This window comes from Nuphar pumila, chromosome 15 (genome assembly GCF_984573655.1).
Source record: "Nuphar pumila chromosome 15, dmNupPumi1.hap1.1, whole genome shotgun sequence".
NCBI lineage: Eukaryota > Viridiplantae > Streptophyta > Magnoliopsida > Nymphaeales > Nymphaeaceae > Nuphar > Nuphar pumila.
In genome coordinates, this window is record NC_143263.1 from 24,955,191 (window position 1) to 24,972,534 (window position 17,344).

Genomic DNA, 17,344 nt, shown 5'->3' on the forward strand with positions numbered 1-17,344 from the left:
TTATGCACAAAAAAGAAGAGAAGAAAGACGTTGGGGCTTGCCCCAAAGTTCACATGCTTTTTGCAGATGTGATTTCAAACCATTAGATTTGAAATCACACATGAACCCATGAAATTTCTAATCTCACGGGTTGAGAGAAACAGAATCAAATATGATTTGGTTTCTCATGGCTAACAAAAGTTTTTGTTTGGTTATTGGGTTAAATGAGATTCAAAATCTTATTTGGATCAGATTTCTAATCGCATGAGGCTCAACTAAACATACCCTAATTATTCTTGATATTTTCCATCATTTTTTAAAATGCTATAAAGGAGAAGAATGTTTAGTCATGACTAACTATGCTTCTCCTTTTATATTATATAGCCATATAACAGAAATGCAAATCCTTAGATCAATTCAAATTGGCAACCAAGACAAATGTTTTTAGAACAATTATCTAAACCAATGTTGTAAGTATCATACGATACGATACATATCGTTACTAAGGGAAATAAGGATACGATACACACTCGTATCATGGTAAGAGTGTATATCGTATTTGTATTGTATGTATTGTATGTATTGTATGATACAACCTTGTATCGTACCATATCGTACGATCCAAGGTGTATCATATAATACACCTTTGACGCACTTTAAAAATGGCCGAATCATAATTTTTTCTTTTTGGGTTTTAAAGACCTCATGAGGGCCAACTCCCTCATTTGTTTAGAGGACATTAAAAGGGTATCCACGCACCTTAAGAGTCGTTAGAGTAATTTGGAGGTTGATTCGTGTGCATGGGAGAGGGCTTTTGTGGTTTGCTCAAGTAAGAGTGCATTTTCACCATTTTTTCACTCAAGAAAGTGAGTTAAGGTAAAAAAAAAACATATTCTTTGATTCTTATTGAGCTTTTTTAGGGAAAGATGGCATCAAATAATCTGGCATGACAATAAGGCACTCATGTAATGAGTGAAAACAGATTGAAAATCTAGTGCAACTATTGTTACGATATTTTTTCGGGTAGTATCTTTCGGTTGAAGCATTATTTAGCTGGGACACATCTCAATGTTGCTCTTTGCATGTCAAGAAATTTGTCGGATGCCGTGAAATGGCAATGCTAGCAATTACTCACTGGTCTAAGAGAAAATAAATAAGAAAAAAAGATGAGTGAGGCAAAAATGGGGCATACACAGCCTTAAGAGGACGAAGATGAGCTCCCTAATCTTACAACCCCTAGTATAGCATCAGAAGTAGGAAGTTCTGTAACGAAGGAGAAAGGTGTGGCTGGTGCTAGTAGTAGTGTCACGGACAAAAAAATAAGAGGATAAGAGAGTTCTTTAAGAGGAGGTAGAGCTAGAGGCTCTATTAGGAGTTTTTTCCCTCCTAAGAATACCTCTTGGGTGCAACTCGACATTCATACGACTATAACTCCATTTAGTCAAGCAAGCGATGTCACAGTTGGGAGAGGCGATATCACAGTTGGGAGATGGTTTTATGATGCATGCATTCCTTTTAACGTGGCAAATTCTTTTTATTTTCAGGCAATGGCAGATACCATAACCAGTATCGAGTCTGGATATAAAATGCCTTCCTATCATGCTTTGAGAAAAATTTTAAATACTAATATGAATAAAGTGAAGGCATATATTTTGATGAGACGAGGCAATTATGAAGAGAAATTGGGTGTAGCATCATGACAAATGAGTGGACGGATAGAAAGTCCAGGACCTTGATAAATTTTCTTGTTTATTGCCCCCAAAGAAATTATGTTTTTGAAGGCAATTGATATGCCTGATACGCCAAAAACAACAGATGTATTGCTCAAGGTATTTGATCAGGTTGTGGAAGAGGCTCAACCTCAAAATATTGTCCAATTCATTACTGACAATGCAACAAATTATAGGGCAATAAGTAAAGAATTGACATAAAATTATGGGTCATTCTTTTGGACCTCGTGTGCTACCCATTGTATAGACCTCATGCTTGAGGACATCGACGAGATAAAACACAGTTAAATGCTGGCAAAAAGTTAATAAATGTATTTATAAGCATGCATGGATTTTGAGCCTAATAAGAAAGTACAATAGTGGTGATGAGTTGATTCGTAGTATAGTTACTAGATTTGCTAGTAATGTTTTAGTAATGCAAAATCTAGTAAAGAATAGAACTGCACTAAAAAACTTATTTTCATCAGATGAGGGGAATGCATATATCCCCATGCACATAAAAGAAAGTCAAGAGAAATTGTAGATATTGTATTTAGAAGTGAATTTTGGGATTCATGCATGAAGTTTTTGAGAATAATTATACCTTTGGTGAAAGTATTTCGATTGGTTGACAGTGAAAACAAAACAGCTATGAGTTATCTCTATGAAGCCATAAAGTGGTCATTAGAGATAATTTGAATGGAAAGAAAAAAATTTAGATGCCTATATGGAACATCATTGATCATAGATGGATTGGCCAACTTCATCAACCTCTTCATGTTGCAACATATTATTTAAATTCTTCATTTAGATATTTCTCTACGTTTAAAATGGACAGGGAACTCAACAAGGAACTTTTGGATTGCATCGAGAGGTTGAACCCTAATTATGGCATTCAAGATCAAATTCATAAAGAAATGAAAATTTATGATAATACATTGTATGATATTGGGAGACCTAAAGCAGTGTTAAATTGTGCCACGATGCCTCCAAGTAATTTATTTTCTATTTTAATTTTAATTTCATATTGTTATTTAGTTATGATGTTTTGTATGATTGTATTTGTTATTGTCTTATTGATTTCTCATTTTTTTGTTTTTTTTTCAGACATATAGTGGACCAAGTTTGGAAGTAATGTTTCAAATTTTAGAGTTTTTGCCATTTATATTCTTAATCAAACGTGTAGTGCAAGTGGATGCGAAAGAAACTGGAGCATCTTTAAGCAAATCCATACAAAAAGAAGAAATAGATTGGAGCACAAAAAACTCGATGACTTTGTCTACGTTCGCTACAACTTATGACTGAGACAGAGATATATAAAATTATAAAGTTTTATTTGTCATTTTCATGTGTTTATTTTAAAAAAATATATATCATACAAAACCAATCTAATTTTAATCTTCTCATGTCAGCATTTTAGGCAAATAGAAAAGTTGTCATCAAGAAGGCACAAAGAGCAATTTGATCCCATTAGTTTGAAAAAACTTTGATGTCTTAGATGCATGGATTAAAGAAGAAGCATGCATTTTGAATGAAGAGGACATTCAGTGGATCAACGTAGAAGGAGCACAGAAGGTAGATGATGAAGAGTCCACGTATATTAGAGACGATGTGAATGTCAAAGGAGAAGAAGAATAAGATGATTGAGGTTATATTTTTAAAAAAACTAGGTTATTTAATAACACTTAAGTATTCACAAATTTTGTTATTTTGTTTTTTGTTTATGTAATATGAAAGTACGAGTCTTGTGGCATGTTCTTAATTGCAAGATATTTAATATTTTGCATTGTTCTTGTGAGATAGTTGATGTTTTATGCAGCTCATAGATACATAAATGATTTATATGTGATTTTATGGTTGTATTTTGTGCAATTCATCATTGTTTCATGTGTTATATTTTTTTAAAAATTTTTGCTAATTTTTTTATTTTTTTGAAATTTTTGAAAAAAATTATTAAAAAGTTATGATTTTTTATGATCTGTATCTTATTTTGTGCCCGACCGATACAGGTAACGATACGATACTTACAACCTTGATCTAGACATCACTTTTTTTCTAAATAGTTATCAAGGCCTACGTAGTCAAAAGTTTAGTCGGCACCTATACACAAGTCCCCTAAAAGGCCTAGTTGACACCCAAGCAAGACTAGTCAAGTCCAAAAAAATAAAAAAATAAAAAATAAAAATATATAATATATTTTTAAAATTAATAGAAAATACATATTCAACACCTAAAACTGAAAAAAAAAACATAATTCATGAATGAAGCTAAACAATTAAAATACAACTACATTTTTGACATTCAAATCAAACAAATATTTGTTTGGCTGCATCGCCTGGACACCCACAAAAGAATATAGTTATTTAAAATAAAAATAAAAAACTGAAAAACTTAAATGTCTCAAAATACATAACCAAAACATGAATACAATGTTTTAAACATTATAAAAAAACAAATATAAAATACCAACCTCGGTGCCTCACTACCTAGGTGCTCCCAGGTGATAGGCTTGCACCTAGGTAGTCTAGGAAGCTTAGGTAAGATTTTGACTATTAAGTGCAAGACAGTTTGTGCACTGAAGAATCACTGTGTAGTTTCTTAAAAAAACAAAAGAAGAATTGCACTATATCATTAGATGGTTCGAAGGAAAAAGATGATGTGTAGAGATTTGTTCATACAATGGTCATAATGGTGCAGAGTTCTCAACTGATTCCCATCTTGAACTTTTGGAATTATCCTCCCTCTTCCCTGGCGCCCACCAACAGGGTAATTCTTTTCTTTTTTTTTCATGAAAAGGAAACTCAAATTTTTATAGTTTATGAAGATGAAGTACAAAACATGATTCACCTATATGAACAAACCAAGCATGGACTTCATACAAAACAAAGAAATAAACGAACATGGTCAGACACTGCACCATTCCACAAGTTATTTTTGTTTTGTCATAAAGATTAACATTTAACTTCTTTTTGCCGAAGGAAATATAAAAATGACATACTAGCTGCACCACTAAATTAAGCAAGTTCCAAACAAGATTAACCACTTCAATTTTCAAACACCTACTGATTTCCAAGTCCTTCTTAGACGAGGGAAAAGTGATTCTCACTCCTGTCTCCATCTCAATTTTCTTTTGTGTGATTCCTCTATGGAAAGAAAATATTTATTTTATAATTGCGAAATAAGAATACAACAACAACAACAACTACGCCTTCATCCCAAAACAATTGGGGTCAGCGATATGAACCAAAAAAGAAATTCATTTTGGGTCTTCCACATGAATCATATTCCTCCAATCATTTCTATCCAACGCCATGTCCTCGGTGAGGTTCAAAGCATTCATATCCTTTCCTATCATCTCCATCCAAGTCTTCCTAGGCCTACCCCGACCTCTTTTAACTAATATATTTTCCCATTTCTCCAACCTTCTAACTGGAGCATCATTAGGCCTTCGCCGAATATGTCCAAACCACCGTAAACGATTCTCTCGCATCTTATTTTCAATGGGTGCAACACCTACCTTCTTACGTATCTCTTCGTTCCGAATCTTATCTTTTATTGTATTTCCACACATCCATCTAAGCATCCGCATCTCAGCTACACTCATTTTTTGAATATGATGTCTCTTGGCAGCCCAACATTCCGTACCATATAGTAAAGCGGGTCTAATAGTCGTCCTATAAAACTTTCCCTTCAACCGCAATGGCATTCTACGATCGCACAGCACTCCAGTAGCACTTTTCCATTTCATCCACCCAACCTTTATCCTATGATTTACATCTCCATCAATTTCTCCATACTTTTGAATGATGGATCCCAAATATTTGAAATAATCATTCACCGGTATATCTTGCTCACCAAGCTTCACTACACTCCCATCACTACTTCGTTGCTTACTAAACCGACATTCCATATATTCAGTCTTACTCTTACTCAACTTAAAACCTCTAGCTTCCAATGTCTGTCTCCATAATTCTAACTTAGCATTAACCCCAGCTCTAGACTCATCAATCAAAACAATATCATCAGCAAACAACATACACCACGGTACATTTTCTTGAATTGATCTCGTAAGCTCATCCATCACTATTGCAAATAGGAAAGGGCTTAAAGCAGATAAGAATAATATTTTAAAATTACCAAAGGCTTGCACTAATAATCATTAGTCATTTACATGCTGATGTTATTGAAAGGAATTTATCTTATGTACAAGAAAAAAAGCTAGTAATGTAGGCACCCTTTTCCTTTGATGAAGCGAATCAAAGAAGCATCAACCTGCCCAAACATACACCCAAATGAGAAAAGCATAAAGCAGAGAAAATTTATCTATTTTACAACAATTGATGATTTTTTTCTAAGAACAAGAGCAGTTACTTCCAGGTGCTTTGATACAAAAGACAACTTTGAAGTGTTTATGCTAGTTGACACTTGTTTTTTGCTAATACTTTTGTGCTGTATATTCATCATGAATTTTAATCTACACAAGGAATATATCTCATTAATCATTATCCTATTCATTACCAAGAGTGAGAAGTGACAATTAAACCAGTTATGATGTTGCTGAACATATTTTCCAGTAGCAGACAGTCCAAGCATGAAAAAGGAAAAGAGAAATAGCTTTTCAGAAGAGGATGTATGCATCCAAGAAACTTGAATAAATGCTTGCTCCATAGCTAAGCATCAGAACTTCTTGTAAATACCTCAATAGAGGTTGAATGTTGTAAGCCGCCAGTGACTGGATAAGCTGACAATGCAGTACCTGAGTCATTGGAAATTGCCTCACTAATTTGACCTTGAGAACTGCTGTCTGGAAACCTGGATTTTCTTGGATAGTACGTAACAACTATTTCTTGAGAAACAGTTGATTTTTCTGAAGCTGCAGCCTCGACATTATTATTCAGAGGACTGGACCCCAAAGCTACTGATTCAGAAATTTCAGTGTGTGTTTCTGCAGCCTGAACGAGATTACTAATAACACAAGAGACTTCATGATGGTCTCCTTGACCTCCAACATCAAGCTCTGAATTAAACTGAGCTCCCACAGGAAGATTTCCACTGTGGATGTTTGCATCCTTAATCAACCTTCCTGCAATTCATAGAGAAAGTATCTGGGGTAAAAGAAAGCCTAGCAATTATCAACACCAGGAACACAAAAAGAAGAATTTGATATCTTCCACATACAAAATCTGTGGCAAAATTCTAAAAGAATTAATTGGTTATGTCACTAAAGAATAGATATCAACAGTGAGTCATAAATCGACCAATATTTATGTTGCCCATTTACTTCACTGAAACTAAGAACAAGCAGGGGATGACACCGGCTGCAGGAAGTATGTCTGTTAAAATATGGGTTGTATAAGCATATATACATATGGTTGTAATATGTATTACCCTACAAGGGTATTTTGGTCTTTTTAACCATTGTACTTTTCTGTAATAGGTGTCGCCCAATAGGGGCTGTTTTATTTTTATTTGTAATATGTTATATTGTCAAAGGCATTTCTGTCCCTGACAATATAACAGTAATATAGTTCTTGGAGCTCCCAACAGCTAGATTTCTAGCCGTTGGGGAGCCCCAACAGCTACATTTTGGGGAGCCTCTCACTCCCCTTTTAGCCTATAAATATGGGGTTTTGACCTCTTGTAATGCAATGCATTTTGTGTGCATTGTGTATGAAATAAAAATTATTTTTTAAGTGTTGTGTGTTTATCTAAGCCCTAAGTGGCTATTGTGTTTTTTTCCCTTTGCATGGGCTTTGTATTGGCATCTTGTTTGAGGTGTGTGGAGAACACTTGGTTTCATTACATAGTGGCAGAGCCATTGCAACCTTGATCGTGGTAAAGCTTGCTCGTGTGGACGTGAGATAGTGGATCGTATGATCGTGGACTTATGGTGCCCAAAACTCTTCTGCTTCCATATCTTCCTTCTTCCTATCTATCTCTCTATCTTTCTTTTCTTGTATCTATGGAGGATGAACGAGAAGTAGTTGTCACCATAGCCGTGAGAACTCAATGACACAAATTATGTGATGTGGACATCCATAGTGAAGCACAAAAATTGGGAAAAGGGTCTATGGGGTTTGGTGGATGGATCCGAGAAAGAACCAAAGTTTACACTTACTAAAAGTAAAAACGACAAACAAATTGCACTTTAAGGAGAAGAGATGAATAAAGTCATTGCCGACTATGAAAAGAGATGGAAGGAGTGGAGAATGAGTCATTCCAAAATCATGAGATGGCTCATTAATTGTAACGCCCCAAAATCATGGACTTGAAACCTTTTATGAAAAAGGTTGAAAGCTTTGAAATCAATCATTTATCAGAGTTTAAAACAGAAGTTCAGCGGAAGATCAGGTTCAAAACAACAAGTCCCTAGACCTTGAGCACATTACAACCAAAAACAGCTTCCCCCTTACAAACCGATTTGCAGTTCAAATATTTATTTTATTGAAATGAAAAGAAGAACCACATTTTGTAATACAGTTTTAGAAATCCAGAGTTGAAATCAAAAGAGATGTTTTCAAAGAAACCTTATACCGCATCTATCAAAAGTATCCCCAGGAGCGCAATGTCAGGAAAGGGCATTGCCTTGATTGCATCGCGTCATCATGCCATCGCAAGCTGTCTCAACCTGTTCACCACCTGCCTATGAAAATGGGTCAGTCACACAACAGACTAATAGAGGTGCAAAGGACAAGAAAAAGCAGAAACTGCAATAAGTAAGATAAACGCTAGCTCAAGCAGAAACAAGCAAGACTAACAGATCTAACCAAAAGTGCTGTGGAGTAAGCAAAGCTCCAGTAAAGCAAACAGCTACGTAAAAGAGCAGGAAGGATGAGAGTGCTGAACAGACAACTATAGCAATCTCACAAATATAATAGGTGAAGAGTAATTAACTCTATCCACCAGCCAAGCAAAGCAATTGCATAAGACAGGTATTCATAACAACACTCGTAATACACACAAGTACCATAAGATGGCTCAGTCCATCGACAAGTGATTACATTAATTGTGAGGCACAAGTTATTGCATCACAAGCAATTCATAAGCAATACAAGATAAGCAATCAACTAGTATGAGAAGCTAGTTATTACCAAGTAAGGAACTGCATAAGCAGTTTAACCAACAAGGGTAACGCCTCAACGGGCGTACCTAGCTCAACGAATAGCATACCGAACTACCGAGCTAACAAGCAAGCGAGCAAAGCACGTCACAACATGTGTATCTCACGATCATGTGTATAAGTTATATCTTGTCTCATTACTGAGCAGGCCGTTGTGGGTACGCACAAGGCAAAACGTAGAAACAGCCGAGATCGATTCGGGGGTCCATTATGCTATGTATTTTATTATACCCCGAATGACTGACTGAGTCTGCTTCCTAAGGGGACGGTCTGTGACCAAGAGAGTAAATCCCCAAAGGCAAACAAAGGCCCAATGGATGCGCATCCGTACTTCTGCAGAAGTGGCCCAAAGGATTTCCCCTAACCTCCGATGACTGGGAAAGGTCGGATCTTTGCCCGAGATTGCCATATATGACTGTCCATCGGAGTTTTGTACCATCCATCCTCTCTCTTGATGAACCGTCCCGAATGAGCACGACGGAGGGTTTCTTAACCGCCGTCCCATTCTCATGCTCTGGTCTTTCAACCCAAACGAGCATCTTGCTTGTGAAGGCGCATGATTATTATTTAGGTGAGTTATACGCGTCATTGCGCGTTCAAGGCAAGCACACAATTCACATCTTACTCACAACAGTACGCATCGTAACTATTCACATATACAATCACGATAAAAAGGGGGGTCAATCCTCAGTGAGGGTAGAAACATCACTCTTGTGATCTCAAACACATGCCATTGCATGTTCGAGGCAGACATAGGCCTCTCATCCTACTCATCGTAGTACGCAGCGTACATGTTCAAAAGTACAACCACGATAAGAGGGGTATGGATCTCTCGCAGTAAATCCCAATACTTCTGCTTTATAGAAGCCCGCAGTGAACTCATTAAGTTCCAACTGATCGTGCTCGGATCCTATAAACAATCGCGAGCAATCTGCCTATTAGGTGAAAATTAATATAATAGGATTAGCTTAATGTGTCAATGCACGCTTAGAAGTTACTATAGACCTCTTGATCTACTCTCGTAGTCCAAACATATCGTACGTGACTAAGGGTACAACTACTAGAGGAGGAATATAGATCCCTCGTAAAAGATCCAATAATACCTTCACGAAGGAAGGCGCTACAATCATGGTTGAACCAGAAAGCCCAGAAACTAGGTCTCGTATCAGAGGTGAGGTAACGTCGATCTAGTGATGGCGCAAGTACATCGCTAGGATCCCTGCCTTACTCGTGCACAGGATCCTACACAAGATTATCTGAGTCATATCGAAGAGGCAACTAAAGTTGTAACACATCTATCAAAAATACACCAATTTGGGAGGTCCGACCGCTACCTCTGTTTTACAAGATATACATCTTGAAAATAGGTTTGCACCTAAGACAATGTCTTTTGAGAACTTAAGTGCATAAGTGCGTGTCGTGGCCTGTAAGCCAAGTGAAACGATATATACTATACATTCGAAGCTGCACTCAGGGAGTGCAAGCTGACAAGAGGCAAACTCATGCACATACTAATACAAAGGCAAAACGAGGGACAAGACTCGGTGGGCGAAGCCGCACCGCGAGAGTAGAACGCTAAAGCTCCACATGAGGTATGAAATCATACCTCGATAATCGTAACGCACAAGCAGGCAAACACGTAAGCAACTCGTGAGGTAAGAGATCCTATACTGACCACGCGAGTGTAAAGGACGACTCACGAGGCATGGGGTTGCACCTCGACAGATCAATAAGCGCAAGTAAGAAAAGGAGCATGCGACAAAGATAGGATACATGCACGAACAAGGCATATGCACGAACAAGGCATATGCACGAAGCGCAGCAACAAGATAAAGACGAATACATACAAAAGGTAAGTGCAAGAGCAAGCACGACAGCACAGGAAAGTAAAATACGAAGAGTAAAGCAGAAGCAAAGTCATGGCGCATAAAGTGCAGGGCAACAAGTAAAAACAAGAAGTAAAGTGCAAGAACGTAAAGAAGGACCAGGCATCCTGGAGAACAAGGCAAGCATAAGCAAGTAAATGCCAAGGCGCAAAGCGCGGGGCAGCAGGAAAGTAAAGTGCAAGAAAGTAGGGAGGACAAGAATCGCGAAACCGCGTCCTTGAAGGTAAAGACATACGTATATATATTATACGTATACATATATCATCCTCTTTTAGTTATCTTTCTTATTTTAGCATTTATCAGTTCATTGTCCTTTCACGCAAGAATCCCCTACCTTAAGGGGTTGCGGGTCCTCGTACGCATGCAGCGTAGGCAAGCAAGAGCTCGAGCCACAGAGGGCGAGCTGGATCCACCGTTCAACCTGGAGATCTTAGAACATTAGTGTATGCCGCAAAAATAAACGAGAAGCAATAGAGGCAGCAAGGCCTCTCGCAGGCGAGAGTGCCAGAGGCAGGGGCCTCAGCCCTGCCTGGCAACAGCAGCAGAGGCAGGGAGCAGGAGCTCCCTGTCTGCCATACCTGTCGCACCAGGGGAAGGCAGGGGAGGAAGCAGAGGCTCCCTGCCACACCTGCCGCAACCAGGTAGAGGGGAAACACCCCCCCCCCCCCCCGACAGAACAGGAGACAGGGGGCAGCCCCCTGCCGGCGGCAAGAACAAGGCAAGGGGGGCAAAGCCCCTTGCCGGAGAACAAAGAGATGCAGGGGGCAAGCCCCTGCTCGAAAACAAGAAAGCAGGGGGGCTTCGCCCCCTGCTGGCACAACGCAGGAGGCAGGGGGCCTCGCCCCCTGCCGGCACAATGCAAGAGGCAGGGGGAAAGAACCCCCTGCCGAGGAACAACAAAGAGTGCAGGGGGGCTCCGCCCCATGCAGGGGAAAAACTCAAGGCAGGGGGGCTAACCCCCTGTCGGCAAGCAAAACAGCGACAGGGGGCAAGCCCCCTGTCGACAACCCAAACAATGGCAGGGGAGGCTCCGCCCACTGCCGGCCAACAGACAGCGACAGGGGGCCAAGCTGCCTGCCGACACACCAACGGTCGACAGGGGGCCGAACCCCCTGCCGACACACTGCCGACGACATAGGGCTGAACCCCCTGCCGACGAACCGCTGGTGACAGGGGGGGCAAACCCCCTGTCAGCACACCGACGGTTGACAGGGGGGGCGAACCCCCTGCCGACACAAGGGTGGCAAGGGGGCAGAGCCCCCTACCGGCAAAGCGGAAAGGCAGGAGAGGCTGAACCCCCTGCCGGCAAAGCAAAATGGCAGGGGAGGCAAGCCCCCTGCCGGCAAAGCAACGACGACCGGGGGCTCAGTCCCCCTGTCCACCGATACAAAGAGGAAGGCAGGGGGTTTAACCCCCTGCCGACAGGGGCTCATCCCCCCCCCCCAGACGTCTAACGGCAAAAAGAATGACAGGGGGCGGAACCCCCTGCCAAGAAGAGCCAACGACAGGGGGCTCAGCCCCCTGTCGACCAACAACAAAGGGTGGCAGGGGGGTTTAGCCCCCTGCCAACAAATGGTGACGACAGGGGGCTCAGCCCCCCTGTCGATCCACCCAACACACAGGAGAAGGAGGGGAGGGTCTATACCTCCTAAGACCGCAACGACCGGGGGAGGAGCGACCGACGACTCCAGTGTCGGGGTCAACAGCGTCAGCCTCCCACGAAGGGGAGCCGAGAGAAAAGGTGGTCGCCGGAGCTGAGAGGTCGACGGGGAACGAGATCGTCAGTGGTCGGCGCAGTCGACAGCAGACAGGAGGGTGGCGACGACCGTCGGCGGCTGCTGTCAACCGAGGTCACCGAACGGAGGGGGGCGCTGCTGAGGCTCAAGGGTTGCCGGAGTGTCTGCGGCTGAAGGGGAGACAGCGAACGGGCGGCCGACGCTGCCGGCTGCCGAAGACCACCCAGAGGGGAGACGAGGGGCGAATCACCGGCGCTCGGCGACTGCAGGGAGGAACGCAGGTCGTCGGCGGCTGAGGATGCCGGCTGCGAGGGATCCCTGGAGCAGCCGCTAGCCAAGCAGGGAGGTCGGCAGCGAGGATCGTCGGGGAGGCGTCCTGACGGGAACGCTCGTCAGCGTCTCTGATCGCCGACGGCAGCGTGAGGAGGGGGAGATCGGAGCAGAGGAGAGAGAGAAGGGGCGAGGGTTTTGCCCCTCGCCCGAGACACCTGTGTCTTTTTTAAAAGACGCAGGTTCTCGAGAGTTCGAGAACCCGGGGCGCGGGTCGGCTCGAGCTCGGGTCCAGCCCGGATCCGGGCCCGACACAAGAGTTCAGACCCTGACTCGTGTCCGACACGTGCCGAGCACGTGTCTGACACGAGTCGGACACGATTTTTTTTTTTCACGGGCTTTACATTAATAGTGTTGAAATAAAAAAATGTTCTAGCTTAGCAAAGTTCGAATTTGCTAATGATGCCATAAAATATCTCCAAGATATGTATTCTCTAAAGGATGTAGCACATGTACATAAGCTTCAAAAGAAAGAAAGAACTACGACCCAAGGAGATATGAGAATAAGAGACAATGCTTTTTATCTTTCCTTTGGGATGAATTAGCTCTCTTAGAGCCTAAGCGGCATTATCCACTTGACATTTAACTTCAAAAAAAAACAAATCAATACGGAGCATTTCTATCATTTCATAAATGGGCTTAAGCCCGAATTTGAAGAGACAAAATTGGCACTTCTTCATAGAATAGAGGTTGTATTCCTTTCATAGTAGAAACTTTGGAAGAACTAACTATGAAAGAGAATAGATTAAAGAAATCCTCTCCTAGCAAAGATTAGGAATCGATACTTGTTATTTCAAGACCCAAAAATCATACCAAAGCATATAGGCCTCCTCACTTTGAAAGAGGCCAAAATAACTATGAAAGAAATCTAAGTATGCAAAAAAAAATGTGGTAAGATAACATGTCACTTTTGCAAAGAGTCGGGTCACATCAAGCCATTTTGCCCAAAAAGAAGAAATGAAAAGAAAGTGGCCTTTATGAGATCATCAAGTGAAAGAGGTGATGTACATAAAGGATCCAAGAATATTTTGTTTGCTTAACTCATGAAAATCCTCCAACCACTAATCAAAGGCCAATCTTCCTCTCTCTCCAGTGCAGCCATATCAACATGTGTAGACCCCGGTAAGAACTCTTTAATTCTTGATTCTGGTGCTTCTTTTCATATGACTCTTAATGAGTCCATACTATCCAAATGTCTCATTAACTCCAATGATTCTTATGTTTCAACCGCCGATGGAACGTCTTTAAAAATTAATAGCTTGGGTACTTTACAAAATTCTTTCAAAAATAATCAAATTTTTTATGTCCCAAATATTAGAGTAGTACACAAACTTAATCTCAACCTTTTATCCGTTTCTCAAATTATCGACCATGGATGTAAGGTTAATGTTTCATCTAATGATTGTTTGGTACAGGATCTTCAATCCAAGAAGTTGATTGGGTCTGACTGGGTGAGGCCATAGAAGAGGTGACCTCTGCTACATGGACAATTTGGAACTATCAAATCAAAAAAATTGTAATTTTGTTGATAAGAAAAGTATTGAACATTGGCATAGGAGATTAGGACATCCAAGTATATCAAAAATGTATTTATTCCCTTTTCTTGAAAGTTGTAATGAAAAGGATTTTGTTTGTGAAGATTGTATACTTGAAAAAATGAAATTGTTACCTTTTGAAAATAGTAAATTTATATCTAAAGAACCTTTTAAGTTAATACATTCGGATGTATGGGAACCGACACCGGTTATGTCTAAAGAAGGAGTCTCTTATTATGTGAATTTTGTGGATGATTATAGTAGACACACATGGATTTATTTTCTTAGACATAAATCCAAAGTATTTGAGTATTTTCAAAAATTTCATAGTTATGTTAAAAAATCAATTCAAAACCTCCATCAAGATATTTAGATATGATTCATAAGGAGAGTTTTTTGTCAAAAGATTTTAAAAGTTTTCTTGATCAGATGGTATACCTATCGAGGCTTGGAAATGCTTGGGAGAGAAAGGTTTAGAATGGTTGACAAATCTTTTTAAATTGATTTGGCGAACAAATAAGATGCCTAATGAGTGGAGGAAGAGTACTTTGGTGCCTTTATATAAGAATAAGGGTGATATACAAGATTGCACAAACTATCGTGGTATAAAACTCATGAGTCATACTATGAAACTTTGGGAGAGGGTGATTGAGTCTAGGTTGAGGAAGGTTGTCATGATATCGGAGAATCAATTTGGTTTTATGCCTGGAAGATCAACTATGGAAGCTATACATCTTCTTAGACAACTTATTGAAAGATATAGAGAGATGAACAAAGATTTGCATATGGTTTTTATTGATTTAGAGAAGGCATACGATAGAGTACCTAGGGACGTTCTCTGGTGGACAATGATGAAGAAAGGTGTTTCTCTCAAGTACATTAGTATAATTAAAGATATGTATGAAGGAGTAGTAACCAATGTCCGCACTTGTGGAGGGGTGACAACCAATTTCCCGATTACGGTTGGGTTACATCAAGGATCTGCTTTAAGCCCTTTCCTATTTGCGATAGTGATGGATGAGCTTACGAGATCAATTCAAGAAAATGTACCGTGGTGTATGTTGTTTGCTGATGATATTGTTTTGATTGATGAGTCTAGAGCTGGGGTTAATGCTAAGTTAGAATTATGGAGACAGACATTGGAAGCTAGAGGTTTTAAGTTGAGTAAGAGTAAGACTGAATATATGGAATGTCGGTTTAGTAAGCAACGAAGTAGTGATGGGAGTGTAGTGAAGCTTGGTGAGCAAGATATACCGGTGAATGATTATTTCAAATATTTGGGATCCATCATTCAAAAGTATGGAGAAATTGATGGAGATGTAAATCATAGGATAAAGGTTGGGTGGATGAAATGGAAAAGTGCTACTGGAGTGCTCTGCGATCGTAGAATGCCATTGCGGTTGAAGGGAAAGTTTTATAGGACGACTATTAGACCCGCTTTACTATATGGTACGGAATGTTGGGCTGCCAAGAGACATCATATTCAAAAAATGAGTGTAGCTGAGATGCGGATGCTTAGATGGATGTGTGGAAATACAATAAAAGATAAGATTCGGAACGAAGAGATACGTAAGAAGGTAGGTGTTGCACCCATTGAAAATAAGATGCGAGAGAATCGTTTACGGTGGTTTGGACATATTCGGCGAAGGCCTAATGATGCTCCAGTTAGAAGGTTGGAGAAATGGGAAAATATATTAGTTAAAAGAGGTCGGGGTAGGCCTAGGAAGACTTGGATGGAGATGATAGGAAAGGATATGAATGCTTTGAACCTCACCGAGGACATGGCGTTGGATAGAAATGATTGGAGGAAAAGGATTCATGTGGAAGACCCAAAATGAATTTCTTTTTGGTTCATATCGCTGACCCCAATTGTTTTGGGATGAAGGCGTAGTTGTTGTTGTTGTTTTGTTGTTGTTCTTGATCAATAAGGGATTAACCATAAAAATCTTGCCCTTACACCCCACAACAAAATGGGTTGACCAAAAGAAAACATTGACATATTATTGAAACCACTAAGACTCTTCTAATATCCAAAAAATGTTCCAAAAAAGTTTTGGGCCAAAGACGCTCTTACGACGGTTTATTTAATTAATAGAATGCCTTCTACTATTTTTGAAAATATGTCTCCCATTGAAAATTTATTTAAAATCTCTTCCGATTATTCAAGATTAAGAATTTTTTGTTGTAAATGTTTTGTTCTTTCCAACAAAACGATAAGCTTTCTGCTAAGATCATTCCTTGTGTTTTCTTAGGATATGCCGAAAATCAAAAAGAGTTTAAGTGTTATGATATAGAGAAAGACAAACTTTATGTTTCAAGGAATGTAACTTCTCTTGAAAAAGAAAGTGGTTTTGGAAAAATTGAGTCAAAGAAACTATGTGAGTATCATTTTTTGTTTGATCTTATGCATGAGCATAATGATGATAATATTAATGGGAATGAATGGCATTCATGATATGCATGAGAGTGTTGATGGTAACACGTGATGCACATGAAGGTGATATGACTAATGTTGAACCTCACAATGAACTTCAAACATACTCTCATCGTACACAAGGCCAACCACCATGTACATTAGAAAGGTATATACAAAGTCAATACATAGATCAATCTAGTGTTAGAAGATCTACAAGAATATCCCAAGCAGCTAGTAGGTTTGTATCCTATGAATCGTTTGAACCCCACTATAGAGCTTGTTTTATGTCCATACACTCCTACGTCGAACCTACCTCTTATAATGAGGCCAAAAATCATCATGAATGGATTAAGACCATGAATAATGAATTAGAAGCCTTAGAAAAAGCCAAAACTTGAGAAATTCAATCATTACCTAAAGGAAAGAAAACCATAGGATGTCGATGGATTTATAAAGTTAAAACCAAAAGTGATGAAACATTAGAAAGATACAAAGTTAGGTTAGTCGTCAAAGGGTATAGACAAGAATATGAGATGGATTATGAGGAAACCTTTGCCCCAATAGCTAGGATGACCAGAGTTTGAACTCTCGTCACCATCGCATGTATCAGAAAATGACCTATCTTTCAAATGG

General features: G+C 39.9%; 1 protein-coding gene across 2 annotated transcripts in view; it reads right to left on the minus strand.

The window, feature by feature from the left end:
* LOC149814856 (Putative eukaryotic LigT) overlaps positions 1 to 17,344 on the minus strand; it is a 63,704-nt gene that overhangs the window by 18,789 nt on the left and 27,571 nt on the right. The window contains exons 4-6 of one of the 2 annotated variants that reach the window (XM_089988651.1): positions 6,386 to 6,771; positions 5,923 to 5,960; positions 4,752 to 4,831 (exon numbers count right to left, since the gene is read on the minus strand). In XM_089988651.1, the coding sequence (XP_089844777.1) occupies positions 4,752 to 4,831; positions 5,923 to 5,960; positions 6,386 to 6,771 (504 nt within the window). The remainder of the gene's footprint in view (positions 1 to 4,751; positions 4,832 to 5,922; positions 5,961 to 6,385; positions 6,772 to 17,344) is intronic. The other variant, XM_089988652.1, reaches the window with a different exon arrangement.